Genomic DNA, 23972 nt, shown 5'->3' on the forward strand with positions numbered 1-23972 from the left:
CAAGTCTAAATATGAAAACAGCTGGGAGTTGTGTGAGGACAGCAGCAGGTGGAGGTCCCACCACTGTTGTTATGAGGAGGAGGATCCAGCATGGGGTGTCTTTGTGCAGCATACAGCTGCTACTTCATCAGGAATGAAATAAAGCTGAAATAAAGTCAGGCTTTACATGTTTAACTTTCTGAAACATGAGATGGAGAATAAAATACACTAGTCCATCGTGGACCACACATCGTTAAATGAGCCTTACCCCACACTGGGTTGAGTTTTGTGTCTTTGGATAATACTTGGAAGAAATGAAATTCAGTGTGTATTGAATTATTCAGCACGCCATTCACATTTCATGGTTTCTCAAATGTTAACACTTTATACATTTGCTCCCAAGTCATTGCTAGATGCTGAAAGGGAGCTGCTGGTGATAAAACCAGTGAACCTCTCAGAATACTAATCTGCTGCTCAAGACTGCATGGTGCCTCATAATTCCCTAGCCACGCTAAGGTGCCCACAGTACTGTGGCAGCAAGAACGTGCCGTATCAAGACTCGAGATGCACTGATAACCCAAGTTCAGGGCGGTCGATACAGAGGAATAAACCAGATAGTCTGCAATGGTGCAAAAGCAAAATACTGCCGATGCGAGAATTCTGAAATAAAAACAGAATATGCTGGAAATAGTCAGGCAGCCTCTGAGGAGAGAGACATAATTGATCATTCAGGTCGATTACTTTTTCCTCAGAACTCTGCTTGCAGCAGCTGGTTTTGCATCTTTCAACCCACTTTTTTTTAAACCCACTCTGTAGACTCTGTTCAACAGATCCACTTCAGCTGGCTGTAGATCACCGACTGTCCTGCAGGTTTGTAGCTGGTGGAAAACTGACCTCAGCCAGTGACAAATAAACAGCTTTGTACGTGTGCTTTGAGCGTGCAACCATTGAATCCCAGTACTCTTGCTTCACAATGATGCAATAAACTGCATAACCAGCCCCCATATACAACAGATAATTCTCCACCATTGTCAAAGCTTTGACAAAGAGTCATCCAGACTCAAAACCTCCATTCTCTCTCCACAGCTGCTGTCAGACCTGATGAGATTGTCCAGTATTTTCTGTTTTTGTTTCAGATTCCAGCGTCCGCAGCAATTTGCTTTTATCCACAGTTCCTCAGCATGACTAACTACATCCATGTTTCGGATTAAATCACAAAGCTAGTTTTTAAGCTTTTCTGTTTCAATATTATAGTTATCTCTTCACTATTAGATAAACTCTGTAACAATGTCTGTACACCAGGTTTTTCTTATTGTTTTACTCTGTCGTAAATTTTCATTGTACCTCGTACACTACCAATATGATGTCTTTAGAGGGAGGGGCAGAAATTTGTCTTTCAGAATGCATCTTTCTCCCATTCCTGCCCCCTTCCTTTGGCCTTCGGGGACACACAGGCTGTATAAAGAATATATCTCGTATTAAAATAACAGTGAAAGCTCAAAATCGGGGTCAAACACCATCTGGCATTCTCTATAGTCCTGTATACACAAAGCATTTATGTACAATGGCATGAAATAATCAGTGCTGTTCGCTGCATTCCAATGTGAGCATATAAGCCTTTTGGTCAGATGCCAAGACCACCCATATCATGTTGTGCCAGTGGAAATGAAGCATAGCGATGGAGAGAAGGTTCTTCACGTACAGAGCACGTTTGATAGACTGGCTGTCTTCATTCATTTTCTTCATCTTTGAACTCTTTGGTGAAGATATGCCTGTTGCCTGTGCTAAAATTTCATCACATCCAGTTGGAAATCGGAGGGGAAACTTCTCAGAACCATCGAAGTAAATAAAAACGATTTAATGAGCTGCATATCTGGAGTGACTAACTGGATATGTAGGCACACGACATGACAGGAAGTATGCTTTCAATAATCAGAGGCTGCTGTCATCAGACAAGGTACATCGATTAATACTTTCAGTTTCTGCCCCAGAAGATTTTGTATTTAATTCTGAGATTCTCCTCTCCTCTCCTCTCTCCCCCCCCCCCCCCCCCCCCCCCCCCCCCCCGGTATGTTATGACCTTTGTGTGTTTAACTGGGAAAATGACGAGCCTGACTGCCGATTTCTCTAACCTGCAGTCCCAATCACCCCCTGCTGACACAAGTGACCATAGATCATAAAATTTACAGTGCAGAAGGAGGCCATTCGGCCCATCGAGTCTGCACCGGCTCTTGGAAAGAGCACCCTACCCAAGGTCAACACCTCCACCCTATCCCCAGTACCCCCACTCAACACTAAGGGAAATTTTAGACACTAAAGGCAATTTATCATGGCCAATCCACCTAACCTGCACATCTTTGGACTGTGGGAGGAAACCGGAGCACCCGGAGGAAACCCACGCACACACGGGGAGGATGTGCAGACTCCGCACAGACAGTGACCCAAGCCTGAATCGAACCTGGGACCCTGGAGCTGTGAAGCAATTGTGCTATCCACAATGCTACCGTGCTGCCCTAAGTGATGGAAGATGTCTCTGTACTACTGAGCACCATTTTCCTTTCCCCCATTTTTCCCCACTCCCAAACTTAAGCGATCGATGCTTAAAAGAGAATGAAAATAATCCAAACTCACCGGGGAGGAGGGGGCCCATTTAAATGTTCAAACTCGTAACTTGCTGGCAATGCTGGACCGTCGGGAGCTTTTGGACTATAGACAAGATTTTTTTTTTAGTGCCACTGGATCTTATCTATAAGTTATGTATTCGTTGGGAGCTATGGGGTTCATTTTAACACAATCCATTGAGCAAGACACAGGCAGTTGAGTTGGATGTTCATTTTCCCAGGGCCAGGAAGGTAAATCATGGATCCTCGTGCTCCTCCTGATTCCAGGACCCATTCTCTCCCCCGCCCCTACCTCAAACTTGCATGTCATATTTTTCCCCCCTTTCAAGATTCACCAATCAATTCACCAAATAATCACAGAGAGGTTCGAGGAATATGATGTCGGCCATTGTTGCAAAATAGTTACAAATATTGTCCAATATATATGCAGCATGGGTCATTAATATTAAGAGCAGCAACGAGAGAATGCAGTATTAGTTTGTGTGTTCCACTGACGCTATTAGGGGAGATCTTGTGGCGCAGTGCGTAGCGTCCTTGCCTCTAAGCGATAAGCTCAGGGTTTGAGTCACATTCCAGGAAGGTGCATTCTTAACGTGGCTGACAACCTGCAAAATCCTTCCAACACTGCAATGGCAGGCAGTAAGAGTGGGAAAGAGTCCTGATCATCTATGGTTGATGCGCAGCAGTGCCCCTGAGCTGTAAACCCCTGGCAACAGGTTTAGCGACCTGTTCCGGGGAGAAAAAGCTCACTGTGGAAACAGATGAAAGTCTGCCTTGTGCAACACTAGGTACGGGAAGAGAAACATCAACTGTGACTATTAAACAAACCAGAGGGTGCAAAGTTCACCTTAACAGCAATAACAGCGCCAAAAGGTAGATCCATCCTCACAGAACCCTGGGAAACAATCGGATGGCAAACATGCCCCCCCCCCCCCCCCACCACCCAAATCACAACCAGCACCCAGGACTCCGCCAGACACAACCACTTACCTTCCACAAGGTCAGACTTCTCCCATCGGATCCTAGGACCATCCAGAAGCAGCTGCCAACCGAGGAAATGAGGGGAACGCGACAGTCTGCAGGTGAGACTAAAGCAACGCGGTTTCAAGTCTCCTCCATCCAGCATACTCCTGGCAAATGTCCAAGCGATCGAAAACAAGCTGGACGAACTTAACACTAAACTTACCTTTCAGAGGGATGTAAGAGACTGCCGTGTGCTCTGCTTTACAGAGACGTGGCTCACTCCTGCTTCACCGAACTGTGCCATACAACCTGAGGGTTTCTCAATACACTGAACCGCACGGTGTCATCAGGCAAATTGAAGGGTGGATGGATTTGCCTCCTCATCAACTCCTCCTGATGCTTGGGCGTGGCGACCTTGGCGAAATATTGCTCCCGAGACCTGGAATACCTGACTGTGAAGTGCTACCCATACTACCTTCCATGTGAGTTCACTTCTGCCATCATCACGCGGTCTACATCCCACTCCAGGCGGAAGTGAAGAAGACACTTGATCAATTGTACACCGCTATATCTAACAGTGAAACAGAACACCGGGAGGCCTTGTTCATCATGACCGGGGACTTCAATCAGGCCAAACTCAAGAGTGTCCTGCCAAAACTTCACCAACACATCTCCTGTCCCACCAGGCGTCCAACATCCTTAGCCACTGCTACACAAACATCAAAGGCGCCTACCGATCCATCTCCCAACCGCACTTCGGAAAAGCGCATCATAAGACGGTCCTCCTTCTCCCGGCATACAAGCAGAAACTTAAGCGTGAGAATCCGGTTAAGAAGGTTGTGCAATGCTGGTCTGAGGCAACAGAAGTGTTCCTACGCTACTGCTTGGACTCAGTGGATCGGTCCATATTCAAGAACTCAGCTGCCAACCTAAATTATTATTTTGCCACAGTCACAGACTTCATCAGCAAGTGTGTAGAAGAGTATGTGCCGAAGAAGGTAGTACTTATGTTCCCCAACTGGAAACCGTGGCTTAATCAGGAGATTAACTCCCCACTGAAGGCCAGGTCTGAGGCATTCAAGACAGATGACCCTGACCTATATAAAAAATCAGTTCGACCTCTGCAAAGTCATCAGGAAACAATAAGCTAGAGTCACAGACTAACGACACGGACTCGCATTGATTGTGGCAAGGCTTAATCACCATCACAGGGCTACAAAGCAAAACTGAGTAGAATCTCCGGCAGCAGCGCACCCCTCCCCGATGAACTCAATGTATTCTATGCACGTTTCGAGCAGGACACCATCAAACCACAGTAAACTGCTCCAGAAGCTTCGGATGCACCCATACCTACTGTCACAGCTTCCGAAGTCAGATCGGCCTTCTTGAAAGTGAACCGTTGGAAAGCAGCACGTCCTGACAGAGTCCCTGGTCGCGCACTCAGATTCTGTGCGGACCAATTGGTGGGAGTGTTTGCGGACATCTTCAACCTCTTCCTACTTAGTTCTGAGGTTCCCATCTGCTTCAAGAAGACCACCATCATACTGGTGCCAAAGAAGAACCAGGCAACGTGCTTCAACAACAACCGTCGGGTGGCCTTGATGTCTACTTTGAAAGGTTGGTCATGAGACACATCAACTCCATACTCCCAGAATGCCTTGATCCACTGCAATTCACATACCGCCACAGCAGATGCCATCTCCCTGGCCCTACACTCATCCCGGGAGCATCTTGACAACAACGACTCATCAGACTCCTATTTATTGACTACAGCTCCGCCTCCAACATCACAATCCTAGCCAAGCTCATATCAAAGCTCCAAAACCTAGAACTTGGTTCCTCCCTCTGCAACTGGATCCTCGACTTCCTGACCCATAGACCACAATCAGTGAGGATAAACCTTCTCCACGATAGTCCTCAATACCGGGGCCCCAGAAGGCTGCCTACTTAGCCTCCTACTATACTCCCTATATACACACACAGCTGTGTGGCAAAATTTGGCTCCAACTCTATCTACAGGTTTGCTAATGATATGACTGTAGTGGGTTGGATCTTGAACAATGATGAATCAGAGTACAGGAAGGAGATAGAGAACCTAGTGGAGTAGTGTAACGACAACAATCTCTCCCTCGACGTCAGCAAAACTAAGGAGGTAGGCTGTGACTTCAGGAAGCCAAGTATCGTACACACCCCTGTCTCCATCAATGGTGCCGAGGTGGAGATAGTTGACAGCTTCAAATTCCTAGGTGTGCACATCACTAACAATCTGACCTGGTCCACCCACAGCGACACTACGACCAAGAAAGCACAACGGCTCCTATACTTTCTCAGGAAACTAAGGAAATTCAGCATGTCCACATTGGCTTTTACCAACTTTTACAGATGCACTACAGACAGCATCCTATCTGGCTGCATCACAGCCTGGTATGGCAACTGCTCGGCCCACAACCGTAAGATACTACAAAGAGTTGTGAACACAGTCCAGTCCATCACGTGAACCTGCCTCCCATCCATTGACTCGGGCTACACCTCCCGCAGCCTTGGGAAAGCGAGCAGCATAATCTAAGGGCCCTCCCAACCGGATTATCCTCTTTTCCAACATCTTCCATCAGGCAGGAGATACAAAAGTCTGAGAACACGCACCAAAAGATTCAATAACAGATACAAAAGTCTGCGAATGACCCTCTTATAGACTGAACTGATCTCTTCACACATCTTCTCTACTGAGTAGTATTGCTCTCTGTACACTTCACCCGATGCCTGTGTCTGTGTATTTACATTGTGTGTTTATGTATGTCCTATGTTTTTTCATATATGGAACCATCTGCCTGGGCTGGACACAGAACAAAACTTTTCACTGTACCTCGGTACACGTGACAATAAATCAAATCCAGATTGTAAGATTGTGAACTTGGCAGGTAAATATCCCATTAGTTATTGAAAACAATGTGCAGATGATAACACTGATTTCAGTATTTGGGGGATAATTGCCACACTGGCAATCCAGGTTGCAAGAAAGCTTTTCAGATTTTGTTTTATGTCTTATTTTATGAGGGCAGCACGGTAGCATTGTGGATAGCACAATTGCTTCACAGCTCCAGGGTCCCAGGTTCGATTCCGACTTGGGTCACTGTCTGTGTGGAGTCTGCACATCCTCCCCGTGTATGCGTGGGTTTCCTCCGGGTGCTCCGGTTTCCTCCCACAGTCCAAAGATGTACAGGTTAGGTGGATTGGCTATGAGAAATTGCCCTTAGTGTCCAAAATTGCCCTTAATGTTGGGTGGGGTTACTGGGTTATGGGGATAGGGTGGAGGTGTTGACCTCGGGTAGGGTGCTCTTTCCAAGAGCCGGTGCAGACTCAATGGGCCGAGTGGTCTCCTTCTGCACTGTAAATTCTATGAATTCTATGAACTACCTGTTGTATATCAAAAAGAAAGACCTTCTCCAAGCTGCAGCTCACAATGTTGAAGGAGGGAGAGAGTGGTTATTCTCATTCGCATGCCCGAGCTCCTTCCTCCATCCCTGGACAGGAATGACCAAAGAGGCAGCTCGCTGCTTCACCTCTGCCCACCGACCCCGCCATGTGGCTGACGGGAGGGGGCCACACTGCTCTTGAGAATGGGAAGCAGGCCAAGTGGAGACACGGGCAGAAGGGTGGAAGAGCTGCCAAGGTTATTTAATTGATCCATTATACAGAAACTCCACCTCCCCAAGCTCTACCACCTTGGCAAACTTGGCTCGGGGCCCCCATTCCACAGCCTTTGCTGCACTCACAGCCTCCTCCTCACACTAGGCCCAGAAGATAAAGGCAGTGGGGGTAACAGTGGCCCCAGGAGCTGGATTCTATCTTGGCTTTTGACTCCCTCCCAGGGAGCCTCTCCTGTGCTTTGAACCCACTCCAGCTTTTCACGTTGCGCCTCTTCTCAAACCTGCGTATACCATGCTCTGCCTATAATAGTTCCGGGGTGTTTGACTTTCAGCTGGGACCGAGGCGGGGGTCAGCGCTTTTATGTGCACGTTGTAATATTTGATGCAATGAACTCTCACTCACCTCAATCAGAATGAGAAATTTTGAGGCTGCATTGAGACTAACTTGGGTTCCGCCTGTGTGAGATACCCTGCAACAGCTTGAGATGCTCCCAACCTCTGATGGGCCGTGCCCCCTCCCCCTCGACCCTTGTTGGCTGTAATGATGGGAACATAGCAGCATTGTATCCTGGAGTAAGTATATGGGTTACCACTTTGCCACCAGAAAAAATGGAGAACCTTCTGTCTGCCAGGCACCCAGCTTGTTGACCACATCCAAAGACCCAACAGAATACATTGACTCTGCTGTGTCAGTTAGCGATGTGGAAGGACCGCAACACTTGGGAGTCTTTGAATTCTTGAGCAAAGAAATTGCGGCAGGAATATTTCTCCAGTAAAATGCAGTAAGTGAAGGATAGCTCCCTATGCAAATTATACCCATTAACTCAAACCTCGATACTTACAGAATTATAGACTCCAGGTATGATTGATGGGGCAGTGGTCCAATCATTTCCATTCTGACTGGGGCTTTCATTGCCACTATATGGAGCCTTTCATAATGAGCGGAGCAGCTGCCTGGAGAGGCACTGTGCTGGTAGAAAGTTAAAGCAGCACCCTCCCATTTTAACAGGCCAGAGGTCTTACATGGGTCAAAGCGCTCAGGCAAAGAATGGCTACGTGCCAACAGGAGATTGGATGCTCTGCAGTCTGAAAGAGTTTGATCCTTCAGGGAGTGATGGTCACTACACAGTCCCCTCTTTCCCTGTCCCCTACACCCTCCTCTCTCTCTCCCCCTCCCTCCCTCCCTCCCTCTACCCTCTGTTCCCAAATTCCATTTGCATTTATCTGATTCTTGATTCTCTCAGGCTTGCTTCTTTTCTTTCTCACTCCCTCTCTCTCTCTCTCCCTCTCGCGGGCGCTCTCTCTCACTGTCTCTTTTTCTCATCTGTCTCTTACTCTCTCCGTCCCCTTTAAGAGAAAATGTCAAGCTTTCTCTTCACCAACATGAAGTAGAACGCTGAAGGAATATTAAACATTCAGTTATTGTCTACTTCTTTGAACCATTGGGGTGTTTTTATTCTGAAAGGTCTTTTAAAGTTTGTTATATAATGGTACCCTCTATTGTCCATGTAACTGAATTAGTAATCTTAAGTGACCTTGATTGGTTTACTTGGTATTTTTCAGCACTATATTAAGAATTCAAGTCCACTATTGAAACTCACAGACATTCCCTTCATATATACCTACAACACAAAAATACCTGTTCTGATTCAACTGAAGTTTTGAACCAGATATATGCATGTGCTGATGAATCGAATGGACATATTTGGTACCAACCGTTAGATCCAATGTAGCATGTTCAAATTGAGAGTAAGGGCTCCATCTGGTTTGACTCAGTAATGTATTTGGAATGTGTCTATGCAAAAAGAACATTTGAGGCAAGAGGAAAAGATTAGACCTTGAATGCTGACGTTTATTTACTCGAAAAGTCACCCTCGAGGTTATTGCCAAAAGTGCAAGCTTTGTGTCCAGTGTCTTAAATTTCCATTATCACCGGCATCTTTCATTGCCCGGGAGAAGTGGCTAAATGGCATTTCATTGTCAGGAGGATGAAATGTGAGTTTTGTATTCCGGTCTCTTGTCAGGAGTTGTTCCATGGTTCAATTCTATCATAACCTTACGCTATAACATTTAGTCTTGTGCAAAATTACAACATCTTGAGGAGAAAAGCTGGAGGATCAGAGACAGATTGTCCTAGGTCGGCTCTCTCGGTGCTCGGTCTGACTCTGGGCAACAATGCAAATTCCAGCATTTACAACAATGAGCCCGGGCCTTCTGGGCTCCTGTGTTTCGCAGCTTGTGAAACCCTCTCTCCTGGGCTCTGCGTTTTACACCTCTAGCTTCACGTCCTGTTGAAGTCAACAGAGAGTAAAATCGGAATAGGCCTGAACCCATCCATTTCCTATCTAATGGGTTAGGTTAAAACTATTCCCATACTTGAATTATTGATGCAGCTGCTGGATCTTTTATAATGGGATGAATTGTTTGTTGTTTAATCAGGTGGTCATTTAGGAGTTAGCTTCTGAATTCTAGTAGAATGAAGCATTGTTAAAAACATTGCTCTCATTTCCCAGCAAGTATATCCTTACAATCCTTACTGCACGCGTGTGTTTCTACAGAGAAAAATAATGAATACCAGGCCATAATTGTGAGGCAGTAATCAGAGTGAGAAGCTCAGAAGATGATGCAACTCAAATTTTCCTGTCAACATTCCCTGTTACTTGTTGTTCATATTAAATTACTATACAAAGTAGAAATGAGGCAAGAGAAGGGAAATCTTTCTGTTATTTTGTCAGTTCTTCTGTTAGATGTGACTATTGATGTGGATGCAAATTAAATATTTTAAGATGGTAGATGATAAAGTATTACTCTAATAGCTAGGTACACCACAGTGCTGTTGGGATCAAAACCCAGGATTTTGACCCAGCAACAGTGAAGGAACGGCGGTATAATTCCAAGTCAGGATGATTGGTTTGGAAGGAACTTCCAGGTGGTGATGTTGCTATGAATCTGCTGATCTTATCTTTCTAAATGCTTTTGGTTGTGGGTTGGGAAGTGCTATCTAAAGAGTATTGGTGAGTTCCTGAAGTGCATCTTGTGTATGATGCACAGTGCGTCGGTGGTGGGGGGCGTGAACGTTTGTGCCAATCAATGCCAATCAAACGGGCGACTTTGTCCTTGTTGGTGTCAAGCTTCTTGAGTGTTGTTGAAGCTGCACTCAGCCAGGCCAGTGGAGCGTATTCCATCACACCCCTGGCGTGCTCTGTAGTTGGTGGACAGGCTTTGGGGAGACAGGAGGTGAGTTACTCACTGCAGGATTCCTAGCCTGTGACCTACTCTTGTAGCCACAGTATTTATATGGCTAGTCTAGTTCAGTTTCTGGTGAATGGTAACACCCAGGATGTTCATATTGGGGATTCAGTAATGGTAATGCCATTGAATATCAAGGAACCTCCATGTTTTTAAACTCTCTTCCTGGTTATATCTCTTCCCCCATCTTCAAACCCCTCTTAAAGCAGTCTTCAAGCTTCCATGTTTTTTACTCCTACTCCTCCTTGGATTTGACCTCCTGCTGTGAGGTACATTAGAATGTATTACTACATTGAGATGGGGCCACATGGATGCTGAGCATCCTCCTGTACTTCAGCCCAGTGTCTGAGACCCAACCATCTTCAGCTGCTTCATCACTGACCTTGTTTCCATCATAAGGTCAGAAGGGGAGAGATACTCGCTGATGACTGAATGGTGTTCAGTACTATTCGTAACTCCTCAAATATTGAAGCAGTCTGCATCCAAATGCAGCAAGATCTGGAGAGTAACCTGGCTTGGTGTAAGAAGTGGCAAGTAACATTCATGCTGCAGTGCCAGGCAATGACTATCTCCAACAAGATAGAATCTAACCATCACCCCATAACATCAGTGGCTAAATCCCCCACTACGAACAACCTGGGGGGGTCACCGTTGACCAGAAACTGAACTCGATCAGCCGTATAAATACTGTGGCTAGGAATTCTGAGGTGATTAACTCACTTCCTGATTCCCCAAAGCCTGTCCACAATCTACAAGACACAGGTCAGGAGTATGATGGAATACTCTCCACTCTGTGACAAATGTGAGAAATTTTCAAATTTGTAAGTTTCTATTTAGCATTTTTGCTGTGATTGCAAAGGGAGCCATTGTTTTTTGCAATGTAACCTTTCGTGACAGGACAGAAGAATGTGGTGTGTTTTTGGATTGGGGTGTTGTAGTTAATGAGAGGGGCCAGGTTTGGTAATTGCTTCTGGAACACCAAGCTGGGCTGATATGGTTCAATTTGATTACAAATAAATCTCTTTCCGAAAGGACCTACAACAAAAAAGCAAGAAATACCCTGGTTTGCTGACTTTGTCCATGAATGGTATTTAAGATATGTTGGTTTGCTAATTGGAATTATGAAATGAAAAAATGAAAGAAAATCGCTTATTGTCACGAGTAGGCTTCAATGAAGTTACTGTGAAAAGCCCCTAGTCGCCACATTCCGGCGCCTGTCCGGGGAGGCTGGTACGGGAATCGAACCGTGCTGCTGGCCTGCTTGGTCTGCTTTAAAAGCCAGCGATTTAGCCTTGTGAGCTAAACCATCCCCTGGTTATATCATTCCACCAGAAGTTCCAGTCTCACGCCGACTCACGGGTTTCCTGGCGATGAGTGCTGTCAACGGGAAATTCCATTGACAATGATGGGACTAGTATATCCCGCTAGCGGGCCGCCTCCGATGCCGAAAATCATGCGGCAGGGTGGTTGATAAATTCCGCCCATTATAACGGTTAATTATAAGCTATTTCCTTGTTGCTAATGTGTTTAATTCTGTGTTTAAATTAAAGTTTGTTTTATCATAAAAGCAGTCTGCTGACCAGTGTTATCACTCACTCCTGTGGTGTAGTTTTCCAAAGTAAGAATTTGGGTTCTCGTCCAGAATCCCATAACAAATTGGGATTCTGGTCTGGACCCACAACAACTCTTTTGGATGGGTGCAGCTCCAACAACATTCAAGAAGCTCGATACCATCTAGAACAAAGCAGCCCACTTAATTGGTAACCCTTCCACAACTTTCACTCTTTTTGCCACCAGTGCACAGTGGCAGCAGTGTATACCATGCACAAGATGCACTGTAGGAACTCACCAAGGCTCCTTAGACAGCACCTTCCAACCCCATGGCCACTACCATCTAGAAGGAAAAAGGCCAGCACAAGAGAACACCACCACCTGGAAGTTCCCCTCCAAGCCACAAACATCCTGACTTTGAAATATTCCTTCAATGTAACTGGGTCAAAATGCTATAATTCCCTCCCAACTACAACACATGGATTGCAGTGGTTCAAGAAGGCAGCTCACCACTGTGATGAATGTAGAAATGTTGATATATTGGTTTATATGTATTTGGTGTAGTAAGGGTTAAAGTCCTGGATTAGTGAGTAACTGCTGCAGTTTTGGTTTTAAAAGTCTTATTTGTAAGGCAGCTAGACATTTTGGAGACAATGGTGCAATTAAAGCATCGTAAACGTAAGATCATAATTTATTCCAGCCAGTTTACCAGTCTTCTTGCCGAAAGCATTTTTTATGGTGGTGTAACGGTTGATTTTGACGTTTGTCTGGGCAGGCTAGGTGACTAAGAAAACGGTGCTTCACAGAGGGCGACAGTCAGGGGGTTTGGCTCTGCCAAATCTAATGTATTATTATTGGGTGGCAAACGGCAGGAACGTGCAGGGTTGGGTTGGGAGCCGGAGGCAATGTGGGTGAGGATGGAGGCAGGCTCTTGTAGGGGGTTGGGGTTGTCTACATTGACAACGGTGCCACTCCCATTTGCCCCAGGGAAATATTCAGGTAGTCTGGTGGTGGTGGCCACACAGACGATATGGAGACAGTTTTGGCAGCATTTTAAGTAAGGGCGAGGTCGAAGTTGATGCCGATCCGAAAGAATCATTTGTTTGAGTCGGCGAGATTGGATCCTCGGCTTTGGGTCTGTGAGGAGCAGGGGGTGGTGGAAATTATTATTTCTGCAAGTGCGGTTCATAGAATTATAGTGCAGAAGGAGGCCATTCACCCATCGAGTCTGCACTGGCCCTTGGAAAGAGCACCGCCCTATCCCAGTAATCCCACCAACCTTTTTTGGACACTAAGGGCAATTTAGCTGACCAATCCACCAAACCTGCACATCTTTGTCACGAGCTTGGAGGGCTTGGCGGAGATGTTTGGCGGAAGGAGGCCTTTAGATTTTTACAGGTGTGGAATTTTGCAAGGAAGGTTTCCCCAACATTTCCAGTGACACTGCCCTCCTCATTGTTGGAGTGGGTGTTACCGGTGATGGGTTGGAGGGTGTATGAACTATAGGATCTTTGGGAGGATTCTGGAGGAGGATACGGCGTTGTTGGAGGGGGTTAAGGCCAAGTGGGAGGAGGAGCTACGAGGGTGTGCTGGAGAGGGAGATGTGGTGTGAGGTGCTGCAGTAGATGAATGCCTCAACCTCATGTGCGAAATTAGGGTTAATACAATTAAAGGGGGTGCATAGTGCGCACCTGACAAGGTCAAGATTGAGCCAGCTGTTTGAGGGGTGGAGGACGTTTGCAAGCAGTGTGGGAGGGGCCCGGCCAACCCTGTACATATGTTGCGGTCCCGTATGAAGTTGGAGAAGTTTGGGGCTCGTCCTTCAGCATCATGTCGGCAAACTTGGACTTGGCGCCCAGTCCCCTGGGGGACATATTTGGGGTGTCGGATTTGCCGGAGCTGCAGACTGAGGGAGATGTTTTGGCCTTTGCCTCGCTGATTGCTTGCAGGCGGGTTCTGTTAGGGTGAAGGTTAGATTCTCCACCCTGTACTTCAGTGTGGCTGGGGGACCTGATGAGTTCCTGTATCTTGAGAAGGTTAACTTGACCTTGGGGGTGGGGGCAGGGTGGGTGTTATTGAAGGATTCCATAAGAGATGGGGCCTGTTTATTCTTCACTTATTGTCAGCTGCTAAAGAGGGGGGTGTGTTATTTTTCGAGTCATACGTGTATTATGAAAATCGTTTATTGTCACGAGTAGGCTTCAAATGAAGTTACTGTGAAAAGCCCCTAGTCGCCACATTCCGGCGCCTGTTCGGGGAGGCTGTTACAGGAATCGAACCGTGCTGCTGGCTTGCCGTGGTCTGCTTTCAAAGCCAGCGATTAGCCCTGTGAGCTAAACAGCCCCTAAACAGCCTATTAGTTGGTGGTGCGCATGTGGGGGTTCTTACGTTATCTTTTTTACTTTTTGTTTTATGTATAAAATGTTAAAAGCCAAATAAGAATATTTTCTTTTTTTTTTCTTTTTTTTAATATAATTTTTATTGGAATTTTTTACAGAAAATATAAAACATAACGACAAATAATGAAATGCAACAAAATAAACCATAATAACTGTAACACCCCCAGACCGTATCGACGCATGTATCCCATCCCCCACCCCCCCAACCCCAATGAACAACAAAAGAACTTAAAAATAAATTTAAATTAACTAAACAAACATAGTCATCGTCCGCCCCCCCCCCCCTCACCTTTTCTCTCCCCCTTCTCCCCCCTTCCCCCCCCCCCCCCCCCCCCCCCCCGGGTTGCTGCTGCTACTGTCCCCATACCCTATCGTTGAGCCAGAAAGTCGAGAAACGGTTGCCAACGCCTAAAGAACCCTTGTACCGACCCTCTCAGGGCGAATTTGACCTTCTCTAGCTTAATGAAACCCACCATGTCATTGATCCAGGTCTCCACGCTTGGGGGCCTCGCATCCTTCCATTGTAGCAAGATCCTTCGCCGGGCCACTAGGGACGCAAAGGCCAGCACACCGGCCTCTTTCGCCTCCTGCACTCCCGGCTCCACCTCAACACCAAAAATCGCGAGTCCCCACCCTGGCTTGACCCTGGATCCCACCACCCTCGACACCGTCCTCGCCACCCCCTTCCAGAACTCCTCCAGTGCCGGGCATGCCCAGAACATATTGGCGTGGTTCGCTGGACTCCCCGAGCACCTGACACACCTGTCTTCTCCCCAAAGAACCTACTCATCCTCGTCCCAGTCATGTGGGCCCGGTGCAGCACCTTGAATTGGATGAGGCTAAGCCGCGCACACGAGGAGGAAGAATTAACCCTCTCCAGGGCATCAGCCCATGTTCCGTCTTCGATCTGTTCCCCCTGCCACCTAGCTTTCAGCTCCTCTACTGACGCCTCCTCCGCCTCCTGCATAACCTTGTAGATATCAGATATCTTCCCCTCTCCCACCCAGACCCCGAAAGCACCCTGTCACGCACCCCCCTCATGGGAAGCGAAGGGAATCCCTCCACCTGCCGCCTAGCAAATGCCTTTACCTGCAGATACCTGAACATGTTCCCCGGGGGGAGCCCAAATTTCTCCTCCAACTCCCCTAGGCCTCGCAAACCTCCCATCAATAAACAGGTCCCTCAGCTGTCTGATGCCCGCTCTGTGCCAACCCTGAAATCCCCCATCAATGTTCCCCGGGACGAACCTATGGTTCCCCCTTAACGGAGCCTCCATTGAGCCCCCACTTCTCCCCTATGTCGCCTCCACTGCCCCCAAATCTTGAGGGTAGCCGCCACCACCGGATTCGTGGTATACCTCATAGGAGGGAGCGGCCACGGCGCCGTTACCAGGGCCCCCAGGCTTGTATCTCCACAGGACGCCCTCTCCATCTGTTTCCATGCTGCCCCCTCCCCCTCCATTACCCACTTGCGCACCATCGACACATTGGCCGCCCAATAATACCCCGAGAGATTGGGTAACGCCAGCCCCCCCCCCATCTCTACGCCGCTCCAGGAAGACCCTCTTCACCCTCGGGGTCCCATGCGCCCAAACAAAGCTCATAATGCTGCTAGTCACCCTTCCAAAAAAGGCCCTAGGGATAAAGATGGGCAAACACTGAAAAAGGAACAAGAACCTCGGGAGAACTGTCATTTTGATGGACTGCACTCTACCCGCCAACGATAGCGGCACCATATCCCACCTTTTAAATTCCTCCTCCATCTGTTCCACCAGCCTGGTAAAATTAAGCTTATGGAGAGTCCCCCAACTCCTGGCCACCTGCACCCCCAGGTATCTGAAACTCTTCACTGCCCTCTTAATGGGAGTCTCCCAATTCCCTCCTCCTGATCACCCGGGTGTACTACAAATACCTCACTCTTGCCTAAATTTAACTTATAGCCCGAGAAGCCCCCAAATTCCGCTAACAGCTCCATCACCCCCGGCATTCCCCCTTCTGGATCCGCCACATACAACAACAGGTCGTCCGCATACAGCGATACACGATGTTCCTCCCCACCCCGCACCAGACCCCTCCATCTCCCTGACTCCCTCAACGCCATAGCCAAAGGTTCAATCGCCAGTGCAAAGAGCAAGGGGGACAGGGGGCACCCCTGCCTGGTCCCACGGTAGAGCCTAAAGTACTCCGATCTCCTTCCATTGGTAACTACACTTGCCATCGGAGCCGCGTAGAGCAGCCTCACCCATTTGATGAATCCCTCCCCGAATCCGAACCGCTCCAGCACCTCCCACAGGTACCCCCACTCAACTCTATCAAACGCTTTCTCCGCATCCAGCGCCACCACTATCTCAGCCTCCCCCTCCACTGCCGGCATCATAATAACATTTAGCAGTCTCCGCACATTCGTGTTGAGCTGCCGTCCCTTGACAAATCCTGTCTGATCCTCGTGTATCACCCCTGGCACACAGTCCTCTATCCTGGTGGCCAGGATCTTCGCCAGCAACTTAGCGTCAACATTGAGGAGCGAGATAGGCCTGTATGATCCACACTGCAAGGGGTCCTTATCCCGCTTCAGGATCAGAGAGATCAGTGCCCGCGACATCGTCGGGGGCAAAGCCCCCCCCTCCCATGCCTCATTGAAGGCTCGCACCAACAGGGGGCCCACCAGATCCACATACTTTTTATAAAATTCCACCGGGAACCCGTCCGGCCCCGGCGCCTTACCTGACTGCATTTGTCCAATCCCCCTGACTAGCTCCTCCAACTCTATCGGCGCCCCCAGCCCCTCTACCAACTCCTCTTGAACCCTTGGGAACCATAGCCTATTCATGAAGCTCTCCATTCCCCTCTCCCCATCGGAGGTTCTGACCGGTACAGTTCCTCGTAGAAGTCCCTAAAGACCCCATTTACTTCTATCCCCTTCTGCACTACATTCCCACCCCTATCCGTCACTCCACCAATTTCCCTAGCCGCATCTCGCCTGCGGAGCTGATGCACCAACATCCTGCTCGCCTTCTCCCCATACTCATATACCGTGCCCTGCGACCTCCTCCACTGTGTCTCCGCCTTTCTGGTGGTCAACAAGTCAAATTTGGCCTGCAAACTACGCCGTTCCCCCAGCAACCCATCCTCCGGTGCCTCCGCGTATCTCCTGTCCACATCCAGGAGCTCCCCCACCAGTCTCTCCCTCTCCTTCCTCTCCCTCCTTTCCCTATGGGCCCGGATGGAGACCAGCTCCCCCCGGATCACTGCTTTCAGAGCCTCCCAGACCATCCCCACCCGGACCTCCCCCGTGTCGTTGGTATCAAGATACCCCTCAATACTTCCCCGGACCCTCCTACACACTTCCTCATCAGCCCGCAGCCCCACATCCAGGCGCCAGTGCGGGCGCTGGTCCCGTGCCTCCCCCATCTCCAGATCAACCCAGTGCGGAGCATGGTCTGAAATCGCTATGGCCGAATACTCGGCATCCTGCACCTTCGGGATCAATCCCCTGCTCAGGATGAAAAAGTCTATTCGGGAATAGACCCTATGAACATGGGAGAAAAAGGAATACTCCTGCGCTCTCGGCCTCCCAAACCTCCAAGGATCCACCCCTCCAATCTGGTCCATAAACCCCCTCAGCACTTTGGCCGCTGCCGGTCTCCTACCCGTCCTTGAACTGGACCGGTCCAGTGGGGGATCCAGCACTGTGTTAAAGTCTCCCCCCATGATCAGGCCCCCTGCCTCCAGGTCCGGAATGCGGCCCAACAAGCCGGCATCATCCCAATTCGGGGCATATACATTAACCAGCACCACCTTCTCTCCCTGCAGCCTACCCTTTACCATAATATATCTGCCCTCCTTGTACGACACCACCTCAGCCGCCTCGAACGCCACCCTCTTCCTCACCAGAATCGCCACCCCCCCCGGTTCTTCGCGTCCAATCCTGAGTGAAAAACCTGCCCCACCCACCCCTTCCTCAGACGAACCTGGTCCGCCACCTTCAAGTGGGTCTCCTGGAGCATAGCCACGTCCGCCTTCAGCCCCTTCAGATGAGAAAATACCCTAGTTCTCTTAACCGGCCCATTCAGCCCCCTCACGTTCCAAGTAATCAGCCGGATCAGAGGGCAACCTGCCCCTCTCCCCCGCCGGCTAGCCATAGCTTATCAACTGCTCGCCCCAGGTCAGCTTGCCCCGCCTGACCATGGCGATAACGCCTCTCCTCTACCCCCCCGGCCCACGCCAGCTCCTTCCTGGCCATTCCAGCAGCAACCCGGTAAAAATAAGAATATTTTCAATAAGTACATGTACATTTTCTTGGATCGGGTGACAGAAGAGAAAGTTCCTACACTGAGATAGAATGAGATACTGGCATCGCTGCTAATTAGGCTTCTGTCATTTAAGAAGACGTCATTTGGGGCAGCACGGTGGCGCAGTGGGTTAGCCCTGCTGCCTCACGGTGCCGAGGTCCCAGGTTCGATCCCGGCTCTGGGTCACTGTCCGTGTGGAGTTTGCACATTCTCCCCGTGTTTGCGTGGGTTTCGCCCCCACAACCCAAAGATGTGCAGGGTAGGTGGATTGGCCATGCTAAATTGCCCCTTAATTGGAAAACAATCATTTATATTAAAAAAAAGAAGACGTAATTTGAACAGATTAAATGATAACATTTTGTCATTACTTAAATATATATATCACCAAATAATGGATTGTATAATGTCCTGGCTGTTTACTGAATAAACGGTAAACTTAGGTTGTCACTGAAATTGGTTATTTTGTCATATTATAAAATGAGGAATTAACAATACCAATTGTTTAAAATTGGGCATCAATGACTAGGCCAGCAATTATTGCCCATCCCTAATTGCTTTAAAAAGAAACTATTGACTGTGATCATGGGACCAGTGAATGCCAGGATCTAATTGCTAACAAGACTGAAGATTTGGGGTATTTATTTCCAGTCCAGGCTATAAACTTCTAGGAAAACCAGTTAATGTTTCAATGAACTGCTTTTTAAAAATTTGGTTAATATCTGGGGCAGCATGGTGGCATAGTGGTGAGCACTGCTGTGTCACAGCTCCAGGGTCCCGGGTTCAATTCCGGCCTCCGGTGACTGTGTGGAGTTTGCTCTTCCTCCCCATGTCTGTGTGGGTTTCCTCTAGGTGCTCTGGTTTCCTCCCATAGTCCAAAGAGGTGCAGGTTAGGTGAATTGACCAAGCTAAATTGTCCCTTAGTGTCCAAAAGGTTAGGTGGGGTTACAGGAAGCGTCGGGTGCTCTTTCCAAGGGCCAGTACAGACTCGATGATCCAAATGGCCTCCTTCTGCACTGTAGATGGTATGATTCTATGATCTCATGAGGAGTGGCATTGAAGGCTGTGGTGATAAATTCAGACGTCACTTAATCTGATAACTGCCTGGAGCATTGTCACTCAGTTGCTGCAACTGTGAAGTGGAGTTGGTCACAGTTGAGTAACATCGATCATGGTGTTCCATTTACATACTGGAGCTTAATTGTCTTTGGAGTTCGAAGAAATTTCAGGGTTTCTTTGGGACTTTTATCGGTGTTTCTTCATCTGCTTTCAAAGGTTGAGTGATTAGTGATTAATGCTGCATGAGTATCCCATTGACTACACACCACATACGATCGGTAGAGAACTGGGTTTCCAATTGTCTTTCAAATTAATCAAAAACAAGCTGTTTTCTGGGGTAAATTGCTGGTTAGTGAACTTGGTCAACAAAGTACCAGTTATTGACTGTGTGGGTGGAACTTACTGCTGGTTTTATTGGCACAGAACGCAAACCTTAGCAACTGCAGTAATAAAGAAGTATTTATAATGTGTGATTTTGCACAATGTTTAACCACGTATTTCAGCTCAGTTGGGTAACTTCCTAATAGAAATGCTGATGCATTTGCAAGAAACTGCAAAGTGACCGACTGGTATGTCAAATATATCTGGATGAAACAGGATTATACTTCATCAATATTATTATTTATAAATATTAAATTTAAATATTAATATATTTATCAATATATCAACAGTAATTAACAATAATTACTGACTCCCATTGTTCTAGATAGAATTTATCAATTCACTATTTTGTAAAAATGTGGTTGGCAAACTGTAATTCTTTTTTAATTTTTAATATATTCATGCTCTTGTTACATTTTGTCAGATATTGAGAAATGTCTATTTTTGTGCTGATTAATTAACCCCGGTACCCGAAATTGATCAAAATGATCCAGCCGTACCTTGGGAGTTGGCTTTAGGTTAAATTGTGTCTTTTATATTTATTGCAGTGTAACAAGTGTCTTCTTCTGTTTCTCATAGCTACGCTGCTGGCACTGAGATTTTTGCCTGAGTACAGGAAGAAAGCCATCTGGACTCGTGCATATGGATGGTAGTTGCCAAATATTTGACGACTAATCTGATCAGCATTAAGCAGGGGGCCTGACTTTGCCAGCAAGCTAAGACTCCATCGGTGGAAAGGAAAGGAAGTAGAGACGTGATAATGCACTCATGTGGCAAGAAGCCAGATGTATTCCAAAGCCTTGAAAGACGAGCTGTTTGCTACTAATAATGCATAAGTGGCCTTAGAGCTTGCATGTCTATCACATACCATCGCATATGTCGGGGATATCTTCTGCTATTTGTTTACAGAAGCAATTCACCTCCAGCAGTGCTTAGAACGATGATGATATTAATGTGATTTGTTGTGTTTCTGAAGGCATCGCCAACGTCGAAGGAATACATTTAAAAGCAGACAGATTTACCTCGTGGTTTGAAGTTTTGTTTCCTGTAAGAGCAGTGTGCTATAGCTCTGACCATTTCGTGCCAACATTTTGTTTGCTACAAAAGATGCGGCACTGCAAATCAGTTCGATGAAATAAAAACATCCATTCATGTCCAGAGACTGTGAGTTTGAAGTTCTTGTGTGAATGTTGATTGAATCTATGATTAAAAGCTGCCTCATGCTGAAACATTCGGTGAACTGTACTGCTTCAGATTGTGTACTTCGACTGAATTTTGCAGTGTTCAGATGGATGCTTCTTATTGTTACTGAGCTACAACTGAAGTTTCTTTGAAAAGGGATCAGTCGCCACGTAAATAGAAATGAAAACTGCCATGTTGATCAATTCAGACCAGCGCCGTTATGCCATCGTCTATTTTAGTGTGAAGTTGAGAAATGTTTCTGTTTTTGCTAAAGTTTATATTTAAGTATTAATTGTTGTGAGCTAAAATGTACTTTCTGAAAGGGTGGCCGAAACAGAATCACTATAATTTTTAAAATGGAATTGGGACTCAGGAATCCAATACAGGAAAGAGCAGGGAATTGGGACTAATTGGTTGAGCTCTTTGACTAGGCCGTTGGGTCAAACGGCCTCCTGTCCTCTGATTCCATAAATTCCTCGTTATAAAATATGAAATTTGTTTCAGCAGCAATTAGGACTGTCCGCCGATCACTCAAGTTCTCACTGATCTATGCTGGTGCCTTAATGTATCCCTCTGTATGCTCCTCCAGTCCTGCAAATTACCTAAACTCTCCCATTTCACTGACTCTGTCTAATTGTGCATCTGCCTCCCTTCACTCATGATTGACAGCCGTGACTTCAGGTTCACCAAACCTAATGCTCTGGAATTCCTTCACTGGAGGTTCACCAGACTAATTCCCGGGATGGCAGGACTGACATATGAAGAAAGACTGGATCGACTGGGCTTGTAGTCACTGGAGTTTAGAAGAATGAGAGGGGTTCTCATGGAAACATGTAAAATCCTAATGGGACTGGACTGGCTAGATGTGGGAAGAATGTTCCCGATTTTGGGGACATCCAGAACTAGGGGGGGTCACAGCCTAAGACTAAGGGGTAAACCATTCAGGACGAGATGAGGAAGAACTTCTTCTCTCAGAGAGTTGTGAACTTGTGGAATTCTCTACCGCAGAAAACTGTTGGAGCCAGTTCGTTGGATACATTCAAGACGGAGCTGGACATGGACCTTGCGGCTAAAGGGATCAAGGGGTATGAGAAGGTGGGAGTGGGATACTGAATTTGCATGATCATGTTGAATAGTGGTGCAGGCTTGGAGGGCCGAATGACTTACTGCTGCACCTATTTTCTATGTATCACCCTGCCTCTTCATCACTTTGGACCCTTCTCAAACCCACCTCTTACTCACCCTTCAGTCATCATTCCTGATATCTTCTTTATTGGTTCAGAATTTGTTTTTAAATTAAGCTTCTGCGAAACAATTTGATTCATTTTTATACTAAACCTGCATTCACACAATGCCTTTTGTTATTTCTGCTCTTTCATACTACCGAAGATGCACTTGGAGAAACATAAATTTAGATGAGTGCATGTGGAAACATGTCCTTGATCAGTGCATTGCACTTTTAGTTTTTAAGAAATGCAAGAGAAAGGCTCAGACTTTTTAACATGATGTGGAGATGCCGGCGTTGGAGTGGGGTGAGCACAGTAAGAAGTCTTGCAACACCAGGTTAAAGTCCAACAGGTTTGTTTCAAACACGAGCTTTCGGAGCACTGCTCCTTCCTCAGGTGAATGGAGAGGTGTTCCAGAAACATTTATATAGACAAAGTCAGAGATGCCAGACAATGCTTGGAATGCGAGCATTTGCGGGTAATCAAATCATTACAGATCCAGAGATAGGGGGTGATCCCAGGTTAAAGAGGTGTGAATTGCTCAAGCCAGGACAGTTGGTCGGATTTTGCAAGTCCAGGCCAGATGGTGGGGGGTGGATGTAATGCGACATGAATCCAACATCCCTCTTGAGGCCGCACTCATGCGTGCGGAACTTAGCTATAAGTTTTTGCTCGGCAATTCTGCGTTGTCGTGTGTCCTGAAGACCGCCTTGGAGAACGCTTACCCGGAGATCAGAGGCTGAATGCCCTTGAGTGCTGAAGTGTTCCCCGACTGAAAGGGAACATTCCTGCCTGGTGATTGTCGCACGATGCCCGTTCATTCGTTGTCGCAGTGTCTGCATGGTCTCGCCAATGTACCATGCTTCGGGACATCCTTTCCTGCAGCGTATGAGGTAGACTACATTGGTCGAGTCGCATGAGTATGTGCCACGTACCTGGTGGGTGGTGTCTCCACGTGTAATGGTGGTATCCATGTCGATGATCTGGTATGTCTTACCTTTCCATTCACCTGAGGAAGGAGCAGTGCTCCGAAAGCTCGTGTTTGAAACAAACCTGTTGGACTTTAACCTGGTGTTGTAAGACTTCTTACTGAACAAAAAGGGAGACTAGTGACGAGGGCTAGCAGAAGATCACATGGTTATAATTCCAATGTGCAACCCACACACGTGGGCAACATGCATGTAATGAAAGCCGTTTAGTCACAACAATCTTAGTAATCTGGTGGACAGATTGCTGCATTGCTGTGAGACCCTACTATCCCCTTTAAACACAGGCATCTGTAACCATAACAGCAGCAGTCTGACCTTGCATGCCAGAAATCCGAGCATCCACTGCGACGCTAAGATGTTTGGAGGCTGCTCTTTGCTGCAATGAAAGCTGAAATATTGGCCATTAGATGCATCATAGTTGGAGTGACAACATACAAT

General features: G+C 47.2%; 1 protein-coding gene across 3 annotated transcripts in view; it reads left to right on the top strand.

Moving 5' to 3' along the window:
- focad (focadhesin) overlaps positions 1 to 21297 on the top strand; it is a 366162-nt gene extending 344865 nt beyond the window's left edge. For all 3 annotated transcript variants that reach the window (XM_038804621.1, XM_038804620.1, XM_038804622.1), the window contains exon 45: positions 20717 to 21297. In XM_038804621.1, coding sequence (XP_038660549.1) covers positions 20717 to 20790 — 74 coding nt within the window. In that variant the 3' untranslated portion in view covers positions 20791 to 21297. The remainder of the gene's footprint in view (positions 1 to 20716) is intronic.
- Positions 21298 to 23972: the final 2675 nt, after the last annotated feature.

This window comes from Scyliorhinus canicula, chromosome 8 (assembly GCF_902713615.1).
Source record: "Scyliorhinus canicula chromosome 8, sScyCan1.1, whole genome shotgun sequence".
Lineage (NCBI taxonomy): Eukaryota > Metazoa > Chordata > Chondrichthyes > Carcharhiniformes > Scyliorhinidae > Scyliorhinus > Scyliorhinus canicula.